Below are 21,014 nucleotides of genomic sequence, written 5' to 3'. Positions count from 1 at the left end.
CGATCTACACAAAGCAAGCGAGGAAAAGCGTGGAAGGATGATAAAACTCTCCAATAGTCACAGGTGATCTTGTTAAGGCAGTCAAGGTTGTCCATAGTGATATTCGGCGAGATAGGGCTCAAGCAGGGGACGCTGACAATGTTCACGGGCGTGTGATCTGTCTTATAGGAATCCGCAGCGCCAAAGGGATCCGGCTTCTGCACAGGGACCTCTAAGTTGGATATACGATGTTCCGTTGGTGGCACCGCTGGCCCGCGATGATGGCAAAAAGCCGCTGTCCGGTCTCCGGCAAAGTCCGGCAAAGATCGTCCATTGTTACCAACAGTGCCTGGTAGTTGACGATGATCTGTGAGTGGAGCGCTCTAGTGGCCGCCATTAAGGCGTGCAGCGGTGGCGTGTCATTTGTCCCCTCCATCTCCTCTCGCAAGCAACCGATCAGGATGCAAACCCCGGAGGCCGGCTTCTCCGTGGTAGCAGGCAAATCTGGAGCGGACACCAACAACGGGCGCTCTCACCTCACGATGTTACTCCTTCGCCGCTGATCAGGGCTCCCGTCCGCAACCCCCCCCCCCCCCCCCCCCCCCCCAGACAAGCTTACTGTGTCTCCGGGCGTCTGATACGGGGCCGCAGCAAACGATGAGTTACGCCGTAGCGTGTGTGTTGCAGGCAGGATACGAAATCGCCGTTAAAAACAGGAAGATTATATCTCCGTTCGGGAGACCGGACAAAGCCCAAGGTTCACAGCCGATGTGGTTCAATTCCAGCCCGGATGGGTTGGAAATCGAGGCCCTGGCTTCAGCTCCGGGGTAGGCCGAGGATGAAACACGGCATATCGGTCACCCGGTATGATAAAAAGTTCGGGATTGCGCCTTCAGAGTCAGTCACTCCTCATATATACGGGAGTCCGGTGTGAAATCAGGATAACTTGCAGGATATACGAGTTGCTGGCGGAGGTCGGCGGAGCCGGGAGCTTATGCGGCCATCTTGCTTGCTAGCGTAGCTCCTCCTCCCAGGTCTAATATCTTGACTAAAGTCTTGCACTCTCCTTCAGTGATTGAGCCTTTGTTACCATTCAATGAGGCTTTTACCAAGCCAATTCTGGAAGTTTGGCAGAAGACTAGGTCTGCTCCAGGAAATCTGTCACATCAGATCTTTGGGTTTTGAATCTTGCAGAAAATGGGTATGCCCTTCCTTTCTAGGAGTTCTCCCCTCTTTACCCTACCCTACAGGCATTAACCCCCCCCAAAAACAAAAAATGTAATGATGCGTTTTGGAAACGCTTTGATCCTGTAACGTTTGTGTTTTATTTAAAATGTCAAAGGCACCTACTGACATCGTAAGAAGGCAGTGTGTGAGGGTGAATTGTATAAGGGCACAGTGTGAGTGTGTAAGGGTGCGGGCTGTGTGCGTGCGCGGGTTGTAAGAGTGCAGTGTGTGTGGCCTAAACTACTATGAGTGGGTAATGTGTGAGAGAGCAGTGAAATGGGGACAGTGTGTGAGGAGGGGTCAGTGTATGTGGTGTGTGTGAGAGGAGGGCAGTGTGTGTAGTCTATGTGCGAGAGGGGAAGTGTGTGTGGTCTGTGTGAGAGTGGGGCATTGTTGGTTAGTGACTTGTCAGTAACCTGTATTTCTATTGTTTTTAAACACTGTATTAGTATTGTAAAAAAAAAAAACAATCTGTCATGGGCTGACGTTAATGATTGCAGTGCCTTGGAAGGAATTGCAATGCAATAGTTCTTGCTTTAGGAAATTTTGAGCTCTTGGTATTGTAAATGACAAATTTGTATTAATGTTTTGGCTTTCAAAATATATAAATTAATATCCTTGTTATTCCCAAAGTAAATAGCTTGCACTTGCCTAAGGCGGGTCCTATTGGCTATGACAGTGCTTGTTGGTAGCAATTAAGGACAGTGCTGTTGTGGTGCTGAGTGATGCTGTTGTGGTGCTGAGTGATGCTGTTGTGGTGCTGAGTGATGCTGTTGTGGTGCTGAGTGATGCTGTTGTGGTGGCGTCCCAGAGTGATGTGGTGGTGCCCATGAGTGGTGCCCCAGAGTGATGTGGTGGTGCCCATGAGTGGTGCCCCAGAGTGATGTGGTGGTGAATAAAAGTGCTGTTTGTAGAGAGTGATTTTTTAAATTTTACATGAGAATGTAAGCAGGAAAAAAAATGTTTGCATACAAAACCATGAAGGAGTTTGGGCGTATGCCAGTGGTGTGGGTACAGGTGCATGAGCCCTGTGCCCCTACAGTACCCAGGACCATTCCTGGGCACTGTAAGTGCAGTGATGCCATTAAGAATATATGGTGCTGGGACGTTGTCATTACGAACTCCACAGCACCATAATGGCTACACTGAACACCGACAAGTTTGATATCAAACAACTCAGCACATTAAATCCACACTGATGCCAGTGTGTAATTTAATGTAAAATGCACTACAGAGGGCATCTTAGAGATGCTCCCTGAAACCTAACCTACAATCCACGTCTTGTCTGAGAGGCTGCCTAGGCTGCCACACAGCAGACATGTTGCTGGACCCCTGGGTGGAGAGCTCCCCGCTCTCCTGGGCCTGCAACAATGCACATCCTGGGACGAGGTGCCAAGCCTCCTCCCCCAGGATGGGCAGGGGAAGCTTCAAAGGCATTCTGCCTTTGTGAGCTTCTTCAGACCACTTGCTGTACTCAGCAACTGGCCCCACCAGTTCTGACCCCCACTCTAGCGGGAAGACTGGTGGGAAAACCTATGTCAGAAAGGGGGTGTGCCAGCCACTGCCAACTCCACCCCTCAGGTGGGAGAGGCGAGATGGGGAGCCCTGCTCAATCACAGCTAGGCTCCTGCCCCCTCGCATGGAGAGGAGCAGGCTAGGGGGTGTACCCACCCCAGGACAGGGAGCCATTGGTCCCTGCCCTTCCTCTACCTGTAATACCCATAAATTTAGCGTTTAGGGACACCCTGAACCTTTTTCCACTGATCCAGATTACGAAAGAAGAAAGAAGATCAAGGAACACTAAGATCTGCTGTGCAATTGCTAAAAAGACATCCACTGATTTGGCCCCAGCCCTACCGGCCTGTCGACCCTCAAACCTGCTCCGTGTTAAACCCAGGCATCTCCAGTGGTCAGCAACCTCAAAAACCCCAGAGGACCTGACTACCTTGTGACTGACTACCTGGGTCTCCCACGAGCAGTGGTACTGCTCAAAGCAAGTAACAAGCCCTGGCATCAGCCCGGAACCTCAAATCCTGTGCCGGAGTGAATCAAGACCCTGAGGACGTCCCCCTGGTGATTCTGACCTGGAATCCAGTGCCCAAGGACCCTCCTCGACGACCCTGACAACGCCTGCAGCCTCAGGTCAAAGGACCCCTCCGACCGCGACCAGCAGGGGGTAAGATTTCCCGACCTCAAAGACACCCCTGCACCCGGCGCCCCACGGCCACCTCTGCCCAACTCCTGGGTGCCTACCTATCCTCCAAGATCCCAACTTACCCCTCAAAGTGTTGGTTGCTCCAGAAGATCCTCCGTCCCGAGCCTGCAGCCTTTGTTCCCTTTTCTAGATCTCCATTGAATAACATTGAGCACCCGACTGCTCAAAAGCACCCTACACCCAGCCGCCCGAGTGCCCCAGGCAGTGCAATCTGTACCCTATTCTACTTCCCTATTTGCCCTGAGCAAGTGACCAGGAGCCCAGCTCCAACAGCCGAGTGGCCTGCTAGCCAGCACCCACCAACGGTAGGTCCCCTGCCTTCATTGGATAACATTGGGCCTAACTACCTCTGCACCCGGCTGCCCCTGTGACACTGAGGGTGCACCAACTGTACCTACCTGACCCTGGGGGACCCCTCAGGCTATGCCCGGAACCTTAACTTCACCAGTCGAGTAGTCACCTGAAAACCGATGACTCACTTTCCTGCCATAGGATAACCATGACTGATTTGACTCGAAAAATCTTCTGTGTGCACTTTTCAAACTTTAAAATATTACAGGTAAGTAATTACGTGACAGTGTGACAGCCCACTTTGCATGACTAACTAATTGGACTTTACATGAACAAGTGAATGGCTATTTCCTTGTGTGCCCAAACTTAGTTTCCACTGTGTCACTCCAAGAAAGAGGTTTGAAGGTTTCAAATAGTGAAACGTGCCATTTTATAAACTTATTGTAAACCTTTTTAGAAATGTTGAACTGAAGTCATTCCATAAGACCCTTTTTCTGTTGTTAAATTTAGGTTATCCTACTTACATTGTGGGTGAACATTAGACACCAAGCAAGATAATTTGATAAGTTTATTAGCTGGCTTTGTAGTAAAGGTGGTGGTTGGAGGTCATAAAACGAAAACGGACATTGCTTTAACATCACTTTTTGTATGTGAGGTGTCCTGGATACCGTGCTTTGGAAATCTTGTGTCTTTCAAATTAACTAGGGCTGCCATTATTTTGCTCCTTGGCAAAAATTAAACTGTTTTGTGGAAAAAGTTCCTTAAAAATAATTGAAATGATTATATATTCTGTACAGCTCCAAAGGCATTGCTCTTATTCATCCTGTTTAATATAAATGGCTTTGAAGGTTTTGTAACTGTTTGTACTGAATTTGTATGCTCTCCTTTTCAGCTTGTGTGGGTACTGTACTGCGATATTTTATGTCTTGATTATGATGGGAACCTATTAGATGCTTGCACGTGCTCCCTGCTTGCAGCTTTAAGAAATGGTAAGTTCTAATGCAAGTTTTTTTCAATTGAGCACTGAAATAAAGCTATCTTGTGCTTGTTTTTATCGTACATTTGGGGCAGTATTATTTACGATGTTCTTTTAAGCCCATTATTTGTGTTATCATTTTAAGTCTAATAGACTGCTTGTCTTATGGTGGGGTTTCACTCAATATTTCTGCATTCTGTTCTTTTCTGGTTTTTAAACAGAACTCTGGTGGACGGGAATTGGCCTTTTCCAAGGCCATCTGTAAATTCGACAGTTTATACCCCCGTGACAAAAAACGATCTAGAGCCTTGTTTTGACAGTGTTCTAAATCTGACTCCCGACTGCATATACGTCGTAACCGAATATGCACCGTAACCGAAGGAATTCACTGTCGGGTATTCTGTGAATACGATGGGGGGGGGGGGGTGGGATGGGCATGGGCGCTAGTGGCATGTAGTGTGGAGTTGCCAGTGGTGATCTTTCTATGGAGTTTGGTTTGGATCTGGTGTGTGTATATATCTATCCGCTTCCGAACCACACTCCTTAATGTGTATGAAGAAAGCACTCACGGGGGCGAGTCCAAAGGTATTTATTAACGGACTCTTGCTGCAACCAGACAAGTTTTGGCAGTCGCATTTGTCAATGGTAATCAGGCGCGCCGGAAACGGCCACATTTTATTTCCTTCAGTGCAGACTCTAATAAACATAAACATAGAGAGGGGACTAGTTTCCGTACAATTACATCACCATATTGGAACATGCAAAGCGCAGTACACCCAACAAATGAATGCACGTTTAAATACATAATATCGAATCTTGCTTTCTGATATATCATGCCCACAGATGGGCTCTTTGTTAACACATAGAGCGGTATTTCGATCCACTGCCATGAAAATTCATGGTATCTATGTATGTATTTTGCGCTCAGATGGGCTCAAAATGCACATTTCGCTTTCTGCATGTACCCACAAATCTCGCCCTGGATCGGCTCCAATACTTCAAGTTCAGTAATTTGTATAGCGCACTACTCACCCAGAGGGTCTCAAGGCGCTTGAGTGAGGGTGGGTGCATTATTTATCGAATAGCCAGGTTTTTAGCTGCTTTCTGAAGGAGAGGTGTTTCTGTGTGAGGCGGAGGTGAGTGGGGAGAGAATTCCAGGTTTTGGCTGCTGAGTAGGAGAAAGATCTTCCTCCCATGGTGGATCTATTGATGCGCGGGATTGTGGTGAAGGCTTGATTGGATGAGCGTAGTAGGCGGGTGGGTGTGTAGAAGGATAGTCGTTTGTTGAGGCATTCGGGTCCTAGGTCGTAGAGGGCCTTGTGTGCGTGGGTGAGGAGACGGAACATGATTCTCTTGTTGACGGGAAGCCAGTGGAGATCTTTCAGATGACCGGAAATGTGAGCTTGACGGGGGATGTCCAGTATGAGTCTGGCTGAGGCGTTTTGGATGCGTTGGAGTTTTTTTCTGTAGTTTGGCTGTGGTTCAGGCATAGAGGGTGTTTCCATAATCTAGTCGGCTAGTGACTAGTGCGTGGGTGACTGTCTTTCTTGTTTCGGTGGGGATCCAGCAGAATTTTTTTGAGCATACGTAGGATGTTGAAGCATGATGATGAGAAGGCGTTGACTTGTCTGGTCATCGATAGGGAGGAGTCTAGGATGAAGCCCAGGTTACGTGCGTGATCTGTAGGTGTGGGTGCTGTGCCCAGAGCCGGTGGCCACCATGAGTCGTCCCATGCAGAGGGGGATGATCCTAGGATGAGGACTTCCGTTTTGTCCGAGTTTAGTTTTAAACGACTGTTCTTCATCCATTCGGCTACTTCTTTCATTCCTTCGTGTAGATTGGTTTTGGCGGTGTTAGGATCTTTGATGGGGGAGAGGATCAGCTGGGTGTCGTCAGCGTAGGAGATGATGTTGTGTTGTCGCGCGATGACTCATGCACACATTGAAGAGGGTGGGACTGAGTGATGATCCTTGTGGTACACCGCAGATGACTTCGGTTGCCTCTGATTTGAGTGGGGGGAAGGCGGACTCTCTGGGTTCTTCCAGCGAGGAACGAGATGATCCAGTCCAACGCTTTTCCTTGTATTCCGATGTTGCTGAGGCGTTGTATGAGGGTGTTATGACAGACTGTGTCGAAGGCGGCGGAGAGGTCAAGTAGGATGAGGGCAACTGTTTCTCCGTTGTCCAGTAGCGTTCGGATGTCTGTGGCAGCGATGAGGGCGGTTTCGGTGCTGTGTTTGGCTCGGAAGCCGGACTGTGAGGGGTCAAGTGAATTGTTGGATTCAAGGAAGGCGGCGAGCTGACTATTGACGGCTTTCTCGATGACTTTGGCCGGGAAGTGGAGGAGTGAGATGGGGTGGTAGTTCTTAAGTTCAGAGGGGTCCGCTGTGGGTTTCTTCAGAAGGGCGCTGAGTTCGGCATGTTTCCAGCTTTCTGGGAAGGTAGCGGAGTTGAAGGAGCAGTTGATGACATTGCAAAGATGGGGTGCGATGATGGAGTCTTCTTTGTTGAAAATGTGGTGGGGACATGGGTCGGTTGGCGATCCTGAGTGGATGGAGTTCATCAGGCGGATGGTGTCTTCAGTCGTGATTGGGTTCCAGACGCAAAGGTTGTGAGAGTGCTGTTTTGGTTCGGAGGTGGGTGTAGTGGGTTGTTCTTCGGACAGGTTTCCAAAGCTGTTATGAATGTCGGCGATTTTGTTGTGAAAGAAAGAGGATAGGGAGTCGCAGAGGTCTTGGGAGGGAGTGATTTCGTTGGTGCCGGCGGTGGGGTTGGTAAATTCTCTGACGATGTTGAATAATTCTTTGCTGTTGTGGGTGATGTTGTCGAGGTCGATCCTTGAATGCTGATTTCTTGGTGGATCGGATCAGCTGGTGGTGTTTGCGGGTGGCGTCCTTGAAGGTGGTCAGGTTGTTAGTGGTTGGGTTTTTTCTCCAGGTTTTCTCGAGGGTACGACATAACTTCTTGGATTTTTTTAAGGTCATCGTTGAACCAAAGGGCCTTTTCGCTACCTAGTTTGATCTGGTGGTTTTTCAAGGGTGCTAATTTGTCAGCGCTGTGGGTGATCCATTGTGTGAGTTTGGTGGCAGCTTGGTTTGGGTCCGATGATATAGCGGGGGGGGGTTTTGGTTAAGCGATGTGAAGAGTTGGTCGGTGATGATTTTGTTCCAATTTCTTCGAGGAATAGGTTGTGGTGGGATGTGGGTCGTGGTCTTTTTGTAGCTGAAGTGAACGCAGCTGTGGTCCGTCCAATGGAGAGCCGTGGTGTGATCGAAGGAGATGTTTGCTGTAGGTGAAGATAGGGTCGAGCGTGTGTCTGGCAAGGTGGGTGGGGGTGTCAACAAGTTGTTTGAGTCCGAGATTGGCCAGGTTGTCCAGAAGGGTGGTGGTGGTGGTGGTGGTGTTGTCGTTATTCTTTTCCAGGTGGAAGTTAAGGTCTCCCAGTAAAATGCAGTTCTCAGATGTGAGGCCATGTGGGCTGATGAAGTCAGTGATGTCTTCATTAAATTGTGTCCGGGTTCCTGGTGGTCTGTAGATGAGGGTGCCTCTCAGTGTGGTCCTGGGGTCGGTGTGGATCTGGAAGTGAAGGTGTTCGGCGGTCGTGAGGTTATCGTCGGAGCTGGTCGTGATTCGGATGGTGTTCTTATGGGCGATGGCGATGCCTCCTCCTGTTTGGTTGGTGCGGTCTTTTCGGATGATCTTGTAAGCGCCCGGGATGGCTATGGCGATGTCGGGCGCTGATGATGCGTTCATCCAGGTTTCTGTAAGGAAGGCGATGTCCGGTGATGTGGTGTCGAGTAGGTCCCAGAGTTCAGTGGCGTGTTTGTGGACCGAGCGGGTGTTCAGCAGGATGCACTTCAGGTTGTTAGGGTCGGAGCTGTGTTTGGAGGAGGAGGATTTGGTGTGGGTCTTGATGCAGGCGAACTTGCATGAGTGGCATGCGAATGGTCCGTGGGTGTGTCCTGGGGTAGCTACGCAGCATTTTGGGGTGCGTCCGGGGTTAAGGGCGAGGAGAGTAGCGGCGTCATACGTTAAGCGAGTGGGGTGGGTATTGCGAGGACCAGGGGGTCTGGCGCTGGGCACGGTCCAGGCGCAGACGGGCGTAGACGGGCTTACCTTTCGCGCACCTTCTGCGACCGCTGCGCGCGTAGGCATCTGTCATATGTGGATAGTGGGAGGGGCGAGGGAGGATCAGCTGGGCGGCGGGAGCGGGGCGGAGATCCGGGCAAGGGAGGCACCACAACAACAACAAAATGGCCGCAAGCCGAAAACTAAACCGGAATGGGACACAGACAGGACAGGACTTCAGGTAAGGGATAACACCTTGAAGTTTGCTAATCTTTCTAGGCCCTGCTCATCGTAAAATTTAAATCCGAATATATCTGTGGTTACACAGTTAACCCGGTGACCCTCTTAACACATCAGAAAATTCATGAAAGACAATAGACCAGTGACAATTATATCATATAGCGCAAGAACAAAACCATAAAATGCAATAATTCATTAATACCTTATACAAAGAAACATTTGCCCCATTAAATGAACAGAAAGACTGTTATCATATCTTGACAAACAACATCATTACTAGTTCCCTATATGTGTTGTGAGTTCCTCATTAATGTTTAAGCCTTCTGGTGTCTGGAATCAAGGTATATAATTGATCCCCAGACAGCCTTCTAAAACGTGTAACCCTGTCTCCTCCCATTGGATGTAGTGGGACATGATCTAGGGCAAAAACGGTTGAGATCTCTCCTGCTATTGTTTGGCTTTAAAATGACGAGGAACCGGGTAAGACATGTCACAATTCTTAATTGCCCTAGTATGTTCTAAGATTCTTATCTTGGTTTGATGTATCATGCTCCCAATGTACTTGAGATCACATGGGCAATTCAAACAGTACACTTTATATAGAGTGCAACATGTCATGAATCTTTTAATGGGTCTAGGTTTCCTCACCCCCGGGACCTCATATGTTAAGACTCTCTTGCTTCCCATGCAAGCTTTGCACTTTCCGCAAGGGAAAAATCCTCGTAACTCATTCCAAAATATAGCCGGTGCTGTTTTAGTGAAGTAACTGGTAGTCAGGGAATCCCTTAAGGCTCTGGCTTTCCTAAAAGTTAACACAAGAAAAAAGAGCATACCCTGCCACTTTGTATGGGTCCTATAATAGGATCCCTAATGCATATACACCATATTTAACCAACACTCAGAGCCAAGATAGCATTCAACAGCATATGTTATATTCAAATCATTTTATTTGTTAATTTTTTTTTATCTTTTTTCAAGTATATATAATTTTTCTTAGTAGAAAAGTTTTACATAAATTATTTCATACAAAATTACATATCTAGTTATATAACATAATAGACAAAGATATATTCCTGCACGCACCCCACACTCCTTTACAACACTCAATTCTCAAACATATCCTTTTTACTTTGCATCATTCATACTATCTTTCATACAATAAAAACAACAACACCATGGTACATCAGTGCCTATAAAGGAAACCAGGATGGAGATCGCTTCATTAGACGAAATAGGGCGTAGGGCAGGTCAAGTTGGAAAATGACCCTCCCAAGATGGAAAAGGATTTCTGCCTCAAACACAAATAACGCCAATGCGCGTTTCGATGAATGGCCAGGTCAGGCCGCACCTTCGTCAGGGCGAAGAGGTACCGCGGTGTCGGGGACAACACCAAAAAGGAGGGGCACTAGAGGTCCACCATTCGGTTTTATTTTATTTTAATAGATGGTTCCCTCAGCAATCGGGTGGTGGGTGGAAGCACAACTTATCAGGTTTCACGAAAGGCTAACTCCGTCTGCTGGATAGAGTGTTTCAGGATATCTCGACGGTCCTGTAAGGGAAGGAGTACAGCTTGCAAGGTCTCACAAACAACGAACGCTGTCTGTCAGGTGTGGTTTATCACGGGAGAAGGGATTTTAATTCTTCTGGGGCTCATGAAGCCAGGAGATCTAGTGGCCCAATACAACGCCTTCCAGTATTTTCTCGATGTAAACAGGGAGGGACCCACCCGTTATTAGTGATGCCGAGTTCGTTCCTAATGTGGTAGGGGAGACGAGGTTCCTTGGTTTTAGTTGCTCTCCGCTTCCAGGGACACAGTCTATATACTTAGAAAGGGACCAGTTTCAATTTCTCTCCTCTTATACCTCCAGGATCGCAATCGCAAGTATTTTAGGATAGGAGCTTTATAGGGTCGCCATGCCGTAGATGAACGTTCCGGGAAGTAAACCTAGGTTGCGCTGGAATATCTGTTCCTATGACTGGATCCATTAATAGGTTCCAATTCTTTTGTAGGATAGTTCTTAATTCCCCTGCCTCACCCGAGAATGTAGTCATCATTCTGAATTTGCAGTCACTGGACTTGTCTCTGCAACGCTCTTTTAGCAATTCACTTCTAGGCACAAGATTCACCTTTTTAAGCGCACCCTTAAGGTCTGTTCTCCATAGCCTTGTGCTCTAAATCGTTCCTAACATTCTCCAGCATATCTCTGAAAGTCACTTTCCCTAGTATTGTTTCTTTTAATACGCAGCAGCTCCCCATAGGCGATGCTGTTGATCAATCTGGGTGGGTGACTACTTGAGGCATGGAATACCAAATTGCCCGCAGTAGGCTTCCGATATAATTTGATACAAAGTTTCTGTTCCACCACACAAACTTCCAAATCTAAAAAGTGCACTGCATTGGAGCTAATACCTGCGCTGAACTTCAAATTCATGTCATTATCATTCAACACCTGCATATATATATTCGGCAGGGCTCAGGAAACCTCCTACAAAGTTCAAAGCCAAGTCAACTTTTAACCCAGTTATGCTCAAAGACTCTATAGACTTGTTTCATGACCAAGTAACCAATCAGCTGAAGGATCTAAACCTCAAAATTCACAGAGGCAAACACACGTACGACAAACAGATGGCAGAGTACTGAGCTCTAATGGTCAAGCTGCAAAAGAACCGTAATCTTATAATTCGTGCTTCTGACCAAGGAGGAAACATCGTGTTGATGCACAGAGAAATGTACTTGAAGGCAACCCTCCTGCAGCTTAATGACCGGACCCGTTATACCAGATTTACAGGATTGGAACTAAAGGCTGTATACATGGACTGTTACAAAAAATTGTCCAGATTGAAAACTAAGGGCCGATTACCAAATCTGAATACAAGTTCCTTAAAAATGACCATCCTATTGTGCCGACAATGTACTTTTTGCCCAAACTGCACAAGGACCCTCTGAATCCTCCTGGGCGTCCAATCATTTCAGCCAGGAACCGCTGCTCTGAACACATGTCACAATATGTGGATTTCTTTCTGCAGGAGGAAGTAAAGAGGCTGCCGTCATACATAAGCGATACCAGCGACTTTTTGAATAAAATAAAAAACATTGTATGGAAACAGGATTATTTATTAATCGCACTGGACGTGTGTTCACTATACACGAGTATCATACACTCAGACTGCCTCAATGCCATAAACTTCTACCTACAGAGAGCACAACCCAACATGACAGAGCATAACAACATGTTGGTGGATATGGCAAAGTTTTGTCTAAATAGTAATGTTTTCATGTTCAACAATATGATGTACAGGCAGCTACAGGGTGTTGCCATGGGGGCCAGCTTCTCTCCTAGCTACGCGGGCTTGCACATGGGCTATTGGGAGGAGCTGGTCCTCATGGTGGAACAGGAAGAGACAATGCAAAACAAGGTGGTAACTTGGTTACGCTTCATTGATGACCTGTTTGTTATTTGGAGGTGGGATGCAATATCAGCAGAATTATTCATAACAAACATCAATAGAAATAATCTGAACTTCCAATTTACTGCCACCATAAGTAAAACATCCATTACATTCCTAGACACACAAGTCTTTGTTGAACAAGACAAACTAGAGACAAGACTACACCGCAAATCCACTGCTGGAAACTCTACCCTGCATGCCAGAAGTTCACATATCAAACATCTAGTGAATAGCATCCCGTATGGGGAGATGCTAAGGCTTAAAAGGATCCACAGCAGGGAGAGTGACCTGAGACGCCCAAAGAGAGAGCAAGAACAGATTTTTACAGAGGGGCTACTCTAGTAAAATTATAGATGCAGCTATTAAAAAAACTGAACAAAAAGATAGATCCGAACTGCTGCTAAGACACCCCAAGTTGCCACTGGAAGGGGAAGCTATAGTCACCAGGCCACCAGAATTCAGGATAATTGTGCAGTACAGTGCACAATTCAAACAAATGCAGCCTATCATCAGCAAGAATTGGCCATTAGTCCTCAGTGACCCAGTGATAGGGAGTGATCTTCCTAAAAGACCATCTATCACATACAGCAGGGGGCAGTCTATGAGGCACGAGCTGGTGAAAACTAGCCCAGAGGTCTTGGAGTCGACGGTCTGGTACCAAACACACACCGGCTTTTTCAATTGTAAGGTATGCAGTTGTCAACAAGCAGGCAATAAATCTTGCTACCGCTCGCCATTTGACAGGAGGGAACACAAAATAGACAAGGTGTTAACATGTAAAACTGAATACGCCGTCTATGTCCTGATTTATCCATGCAATCTGCTCTGTCGGGAGTACTAAACACCCCGCACACAAAAGAATTCTCCAGCATTTAAGAGCAATTGACAATCAAGACAATACCTACCCTGTCACGAGACATTTTAAAGCCAAGCACGACTCCAAGAGCAGTAAACTCGGGTATTATGTAATAGACTGCGTACCGACAAGTAGACAAGGCGGCAACAGAGAGGACAAACTTTGCCGCCTTGAGACCCATTATATACTTGCGCTGAATACTAAGCATCCGTCAGGTCTTAACATTACTGAAGATCTCTACACATGTTTATAGTGGGTCCACTTGAGGTACACATGGCATTTTGGCATATGGTCCATTTTATTTGCATAATGAATTAGCATTTTTTATGGATTTTAGATACATATTTATTCTGATTGATTTTCTTAGTCTGTTATGCTATGCCATCTTTTAGCAATAATATTTACTGTGATGTTTTTTTTAGATATACTCAATTTATAAATCAATTTTAGCCTTTATATACCATTTTAAGGTTTTAATTATAGGTGTAATAATGAATTGATTTGTCAATGTATATTTATTTATTTGTTGCTGATGATGGTTGGTATTTTGCAGATGGAGATTTATTTATCGATATGAATTTCTAAATCCGTATATGACATGCGTTGCTTTGCACATGAACAGTGGCCGGACTATACAATTATGGTACTTTACCGATATCACCCTGAACCCCCATATAAGTGGCTCTCTATGGGGTTACATGATTTGGCCTTTTGCACTTTATCTCCGTCCCTTGGGGATTTTAATCTAGGGGACATTTTAAACGTATGGGGCTCCATACCGTTCCACCCAGAAATACACCCAGGGATGAAAAGAAAATGGGGGTGGGGTCGCACACTACTCCCACACCGGCGCGCGCCCCTAAGGACTCTGGTCAATGTAGTAAAGTGTTCGCGATGCATCATCTTTCGATCTTCTGCTATCTTCGCTGTCTTCGCCATCCCTGAAAAGAAAATATTATGCTGCTATAATTGGATATTATTTATTCAATACAAACATCAGGATTTATGCTGCACTAAGACTTAATAATAATTAATTTATTTATTTTAAATCACATTTAACATTATTTCTCACCTTCACAATATTTAGGCATTGTATGTTTTTTTTGCTGATGCGCAGGATTCAACTTAATTTTATTTGGCCGACTGCATATTTATTGTATTATTCATATATAAGCATAATGAACTGAAAAGAACGCGCTATCTTAGTTCACAAACGAAGATTTTTTCTACGTCTATACATCTTGTAGGCCAAGTCTTGTAATGTCATCAGCATATATAAACCAATGCCGTAATCTTACCTGTTCAGAAAAGGGGGTGGAAGCTTGTCTCCTTTCTGGTGAAGAATTGGCTTGGTAGTTTGGACTGCCCTGTTCCCATGATGCACTGGGCCAGGGACAGACTAATTTGCATATAGCCAGGTTCTGAGCTGGGATGATGCAGTGAGCTAAATAACGGTGATGGATCAAGCCCTGATCTTTGGACTGGGTAAGAGTGGTCTGCTTAATTCAGACACTCTGTTCATCACCACCCCCTTTTTAGGTCTCGCCTGTCGATGCGCATCGAGCAAGCGAGACTATGGGGGCTTATCCACTCTTTGTCCAACTTGCAAGGAATCGTGGCGATTCCTTGCAGTGCCCGTGACTTTTAAGCTCAATGCGCATGCGCATTGAGCTTAAAAGCGCGTGCACATGCCCCCAGCCGTATTTTCCCTCAAGGCGCACTCCTCCCACACCCCGCTCCGCCCCCCCCCCCCCCTGCCCGCCGTGTCGCATTTCTCCTCCCCCTCCCCTTTCCCTTCTCTGCCTTCGCCGTGCCTACCCTACTCTCCTCCCCCCTCCTCCTCTCCTCCCCCCTCCTCCTCCTACTCTCCTCCCCACTCTCTCTCTCTGCTAATAAGATTAAATTGCTTCTAATCGTGCGTTTGAGTCTTGCAGTTTCACCTTGGCAGCATCCAGCACTCCGCTGCTAAACAAGCGCTGCCCCTGCAGTTCAAGGTTTCTCGCTGCCCTCCCAGCCCCGAGTGCGTCTGCATGAAGCTACTTCATTGTAGATATCACCTATTCAGTGCGTATGATGGGCCTCAGCGAGAGCAGCACCCCACCGAGAAACCCCCATTTTACATGTCTGAAAGCATCCGCTTCCACGACAATATGTATATTTAATGCCACTGCATAACAGGCTGAATTATATGCTGCGCACTGCCAGTCCAGATCGGCTATGCTCTTAAGGCATTACCGCAGATTCCCTTTCAGTCGTGCATTATTATTATTATTATTATGCCATCACGTTGAAGAGACCCCTTGAATATCTAACTTTCCACTACAGGGGATGCAAAGGCGCGCTCCTGCTATGCAATTCAGACCAGACGACACGTGAAATTCATGATTGCCTGTCGTAGCGTTTGTAGCTCTGTTGGTAAGAGGGAGAGAGGTCAAACGGATCTTTGTTTAAACCACCAACTTCACTACAGGTTTAATTGTTTAGATTATTTCAAACGTAGGATTTAACTCCTTTCTAGAAGAAAAAACGCGGCCAGCATTTACACAATTATTGGAGATTTATGTATTTTTTATACAGCGCCTAATACCGCCCTTCTGCAGTTTTCGGCACATTAAGTGACGGGCGCTACTAATACGAACTTTAATGCTACCGAGTTTAGCCACCTCCGAATCAGTCTTGCCGGATTCAAACTGAGGGCCTACAGATCGCTGCACTTGCATCCTGCCACCATGTAAAAAGATGTGTGCAAGGCCAGCTGATGTACGAATTAAAGTAGGTCAATAAAAGATTGCTCCCTACAACTATTTGGGATAAATAAAATACGAGGAATGGAGTATATGACGTGTACCACCAGAACACCCATCTCAGTAACACTGGCGAGGACATTTAGTGCAAGCGCACTTTCTTTACCTTAGACTATTCCACCCCCCAACACCCCCACCACCACCACCATCACAACATTGTCATTCACTCTGCAATGTAGTGCTTAAAACCCTAACGCATCAATCCGCCCTTCCAGAAAAGCCTACTTCCACAGCCAAGTTATACCACAACAGTACACCGGCCTCATGAAGCGGGACCTGTGGAGGGGAACTGACTGGTAGCAGTGGCGTCTATGACTCACCCTCACCCTCAAACCTTCACCCTCAACCCCTCACTCACCCTCACTCTCACTCACCCTCACTCAGCCTCAACTACTCTCACTCACCCTCAACCCCTCACCCTCACTCACCCTCACCCTCACTCACCCTCACCCTCACTCACCCTCACCCTCACTCACCCTCAACACCTCACCCTCAACCTCAACCCCTCACCCTCACTCACCCTCACCCTCACTCACCCTCACTCACCCTCACTCACCCTCACTCACCCTCACTCACCCTCACTCACCCTCACTCACCCTCACTCACCCTCACTCACCCTCACTCACCCTCACTCACCCTGACTCACCCTCACTCACCCTCACTCACCCTCACTCACCCTCACTCACCCTCACTCACCCTCACTCACCCTCACTCACCCTCACTCACCCTCACTCACCCTCACTCACCCTCACTCACCCTCACTCACCCTCACTCACCCTCACTCACCCTCACTCACCCTCACTCACCCTCACTCACCCTCACTCACCCTCACTCACCCTCACTCACCCTCACTCACCCTCACTCACCCTCACTCACCCTCACTCACCCTCACTCACCCTCACTCACCCTCACTCACCCTCACTCACCCTCACTCACCCTCACTCACCCTCACTCACCCTCACTCACCCTCACTCACCCTCACTCACCCTCACTCACCCTCACTCACCCTCAACCCCTCACCCTCACTCACCCTCACTCACCCTCACTCACCCTCAACCCCTCACCCTCACTCACCCTCAACCTCACCCTCACTCACCCTCAACCTCACACAGTGCAATAGGTCTCAGACCATTTCAGTTAGAGCTTTAAGAAATGTTTATGGCTTTTTTTATTTGTAATTCTTTAGCATTGGCTACAGGAAACAAAAATGCTAAACATTTACAAAAAAACCCCATAAACAATTCTAAAAGCACTAACTCTAATGGTGCGAGACCTATTGCATTTCCAATGCTTGTTTTAATTGTAATCTTACCCTTGTTATGTGATCAAGCGCTCTGTGTAGCGCGAAACGCGTCATGATGGCTGGGAGCACTAACATCGAATAAACCACTTTGCACTGAATTTGGGTCCGTGTATTCAAGAAGAGCGAAGCCTGCCTTGCTGCCGGATTACCCTTTGTGTGTGTGTGTGTGTGTGTGTGTGTGTGTGTGTGTGTTTTTTACGTTTTCCAAACCTTTATTGGTAGCTGTTCATAATACACAGCTGTTTGCCTACAACCAGTTTCTGGCTGGCAGCATCGTAATTCTTTCAACCTGTAGATCTGGCAGTAATGAAGGCATAAACATGATAACACAGCAAGTCGCCTACAACCTCTCCGGGCCGGCCGCGTTGGAATACTGCCACGGTGCTCTAGTGGTTTGGGGTGCATTGTGTGCGCGCCGAACCATCATCACCCTGTGACATTCGCCCTCAGGGATCCTCAGTATTCCACATCATCTATACTCCTGGGTACTATATAGATATTCCCAACCCGTGCATACTACACTTCTACTTCATTGGCTCTGACATGTAATAAGTGTACGCACAGCAGTGTACATGAAGGCATGCTATGTATTCCCACCTTGAGGTCTCAACTGTAAATAAGTTACCAGTGCTGCCCACGTGTCTCTAGGTCTAGATGTCTCAGGCAATAACTCGGCATACAGGGCAGATTGGTCCTGGCAGTGTATCAAGTCATTGAGCCAATTCTTAAACTTTGGCACCCTCCCACTGCTCCACCTACAGGCCACTCGCCTCTTTGCCATTAATAAGGCCAGTGCCGTGTATTTAAGACATGCAAGCGGAATATGTTGGACATCACTCAACAAAGCGACCAGTGGCGTGGCTTCTATGTGTATACCAGTCATGTGTTGCATAGCCTCAAAAACCCGGTCCCAGAAGTCATGTATTGCTGGGCAATTCCAGGACAAATGCAAAATATCGGCATGTGGTGCATGACATCTATCGCACCTATCATTGTCCTGAAGGTGGTATTTATACATACTGACCGGGGTGTAGTACAGCCTGTGGAGATATAGTGTGTGATCCTCTGCCTGCTGCTGGCCAAAATCCTTTCGGTTTGCAGGCAGCAATATTCCCATTGTTCTTCCGTTATGGGAGCGCCTAGGTCCACCTCCCATTTTGAGCGGGACGGTGCAACCTCCAAGTGTTGCTGGGTGTGCACTGTGCGATAGAGCAGAGATACCAATCGCCTCGGCGATGGTTGTTGTAGGAGTATCTGTAGGGGCGTAAGCTGCGGTGGCTCTTCTGGGAATTCCGTATGGAGGGAGCGAATTCCCTGTTTAAGACGGATGTACATAAAGACATCCAACGGTGTGCAATGAGCACCGTGAAACATGCTATCAGAGAAACGAAACGTCCCATTTTCATACAATTCCTAATAGACGTGCGTTTTTGCAGTTTGTGAAAGAGGGTTTCCTGCAAGAGAGACAATTTGGGATGGTACGTCAGGGGCAATAGCGACGCATATAGCACCGGGATGTCAAGTTGGCGCGCTATGCGTTGCCACGCCGTAACCGTGGCATTCACCGTTGTCTGAGTGCGCTCTCGGGCATTCAGAGTCATATAGACGGCACCCTCCATTGGTATGGGATGGGCAAGCCAATGCTCCGCTGCCAGCTGCGGCATATACTTGGGCTGATGTATCCAAAAATATAAATAATGTGCCTGAGCACAGATGTAGTATTGCTCAAAGTCAGGTACATCAAATCCACCTGTCGAGTAAGGTCTAGTCAGTATAGACCACTGCAGTCTAGCCTGCTTCCCCCCCCCCCCCCCCCCCCCCCCCCTCACACCAGACGGATCATCTCTGACCGAATGGCCTTTAAGAAATGTCGCCCCGGAAAAAAGGGATATTCAGGAATAAATATAATAGCTGTGGTAAGATTACCATCTTAATCAGCGATGCCCTGCCTGCCATGGATAGTGGGAGCTTAATCCACCTGGTCACCTTGTCAGTTATGCGGGTGACGGCTACTCCGTAATTAAGTCTCATCAATTCCTCTTTATTTCTGGTAATGCCAATCCCTAAATATCGAAGGTCATCTGTACGCCACTCCAACGGGAAGTCTAGCGGGAATCGTGTCACTGCATCCGTCAGAGGGAAGATACAGGATTTCCCCCAGTTAATCTGAACACCAGATTGATGCCCAAAAACAATAAACTCACGCAAGAGGGTATTCAAGTTATCTTGCGGATCTCGCACATATAGGGTGATATCCTCCGCATACATTGAGATGAGGATCTGGCGCATGTTACATTGTAGAGCCATGGCGTTGTGATGCTGACGCAGTCGGGCCGCCAGTGGTTCCGTGGCTAGGGCATACAAGAGTGGGGACAGGGGGCACCCCTGTCGCGTTCCCCTAGTAATTGAAAATCTCTGTGACATCCGGCCATTGATAAGCACCCGGGCTCCCGGTCGATGATACAAAAGGCGGATCCAAGACAGGAAAAGTGGTGGAAACCCCATACGAGTCATAATCGCAAATAAATAGTGCCATTCAACAGAGTCGAAGGCTTTGGTTGCGTCCAAGAACACCGCGGCTAGGGGCAATTCGGGGGCAACATTATGCATGACCGTGAAAAGAGTTCTCAAGTTATGGGAAATGACCCTTCCCGGGACAAATCCCGACTGGTCCGGGAGGACAAGGTTTTCCAGTAGTAGAGACACTTGTTTAGCGACTAATCTCGCCAAAATCTTTGCATCGCAATTAAGCAAAGAGAGGGGTCGATAAGAGCCGCATAGATGGGCTGGTTTGTCCGGTTTCAACAGGGATATAATGAGGGCTTCCCTCATTGACTTGGGGAGAGAGCCCACTTCCAAAGATTCTTCGTAAACCTCTCTAAGGATGGGGGCAATAATATCTACATAAGCTCTATAAAATTCCACGGGGATACCATCCATCCCCGTTGCCCTACCGGATTGTAACCCCATTATGGCATCCCGCACTTCGTCCAACTCAACCGGAGCGCACAAGAATCTGCGATGTACGTCACTCAGCCACCCAAGAGCTACATCTCCCAGGTAGTCATCCAGCCGGACATTCGGGGTCCCTGAGGTAGTATACAATCCTTCGTAGTGCGCTGTAAATTCTGTCCGTATACTTGCCGTGTCACAGCAGCGCGACCCATCGGCTTTCTCCAGTTCCACCACATAATTTGAGTATCGTGGTGTACGGACAACATCAGCCAATGTCTTCCCCGGGCATTCCCCCTCACCGTATCTACGAGACTGCCAATGCTTGTCCCTGAAGTTCACCTCCCTCTTTGCCTCCTCCGTGTATTCCGTGAGTGCAACCCTAAAATTCTCCTGCGTTTCCAGGTCTTGTGCTTGTTGCAGCTTTTCCTCTAAAGTTTTGAGATCTCGCTCTAGCGTACAAAGCTTATTAGTGATATCCCGAAGTACCCCTATCCCTTTGGAAATGCAATACCCCCTCAATGTGACCTTGAAGGCCTCCCAAATAGTCTCCACGTCCTGCACCGAATCCTTGTTGCGTTAAAAGAAATCCAAAATCTCTTCGCGCAGTTCTTCCCGGAAGACCATATCCGTGAGCATTTTGGGGTTCAAACG

General features: G+C 47.5%; 1 protein-coding gene across 1 annotated transcript in view; it reads left to right on the top strand.

Moving 5' to 3' along the window:
* Nucleotides 1–21,014, top strand: part of EXOSC8 (exosome component 8) — a 289,111-nt gene that overhangs the window by 92,382 nt on the left and 175,715 nt on the right. The window contains exon 8 of the mRNA XM_086935084.1: nt 4,605–4,701. Within this exon, the coding sequence (XP_086791210.1) occupies nt 4,605–4,701 (97 nt within the window). The remainder of the gene's footprint in view (nt 1–4,604; nt 4,702–21,014) is intronic.

This window comes from Lissotriton vulgaris, chromosome 8, assembly GCF_964263255.1.
Source record: "Lissotriton vulgaris chromosome 8, aLisVul1.2, whole genome shotgun sequence".
Lineage (NCBI taxonomy): Eukaryota > Metazoa > Chordata > Amphibia > Caudata > Salamandridae > Lissotriton > Lissotriton vulgaris.
Note: the sequence above shows the minus strand (reverse complement) of the source record. Positions and strands in the feature narration are given on the sequence as shown.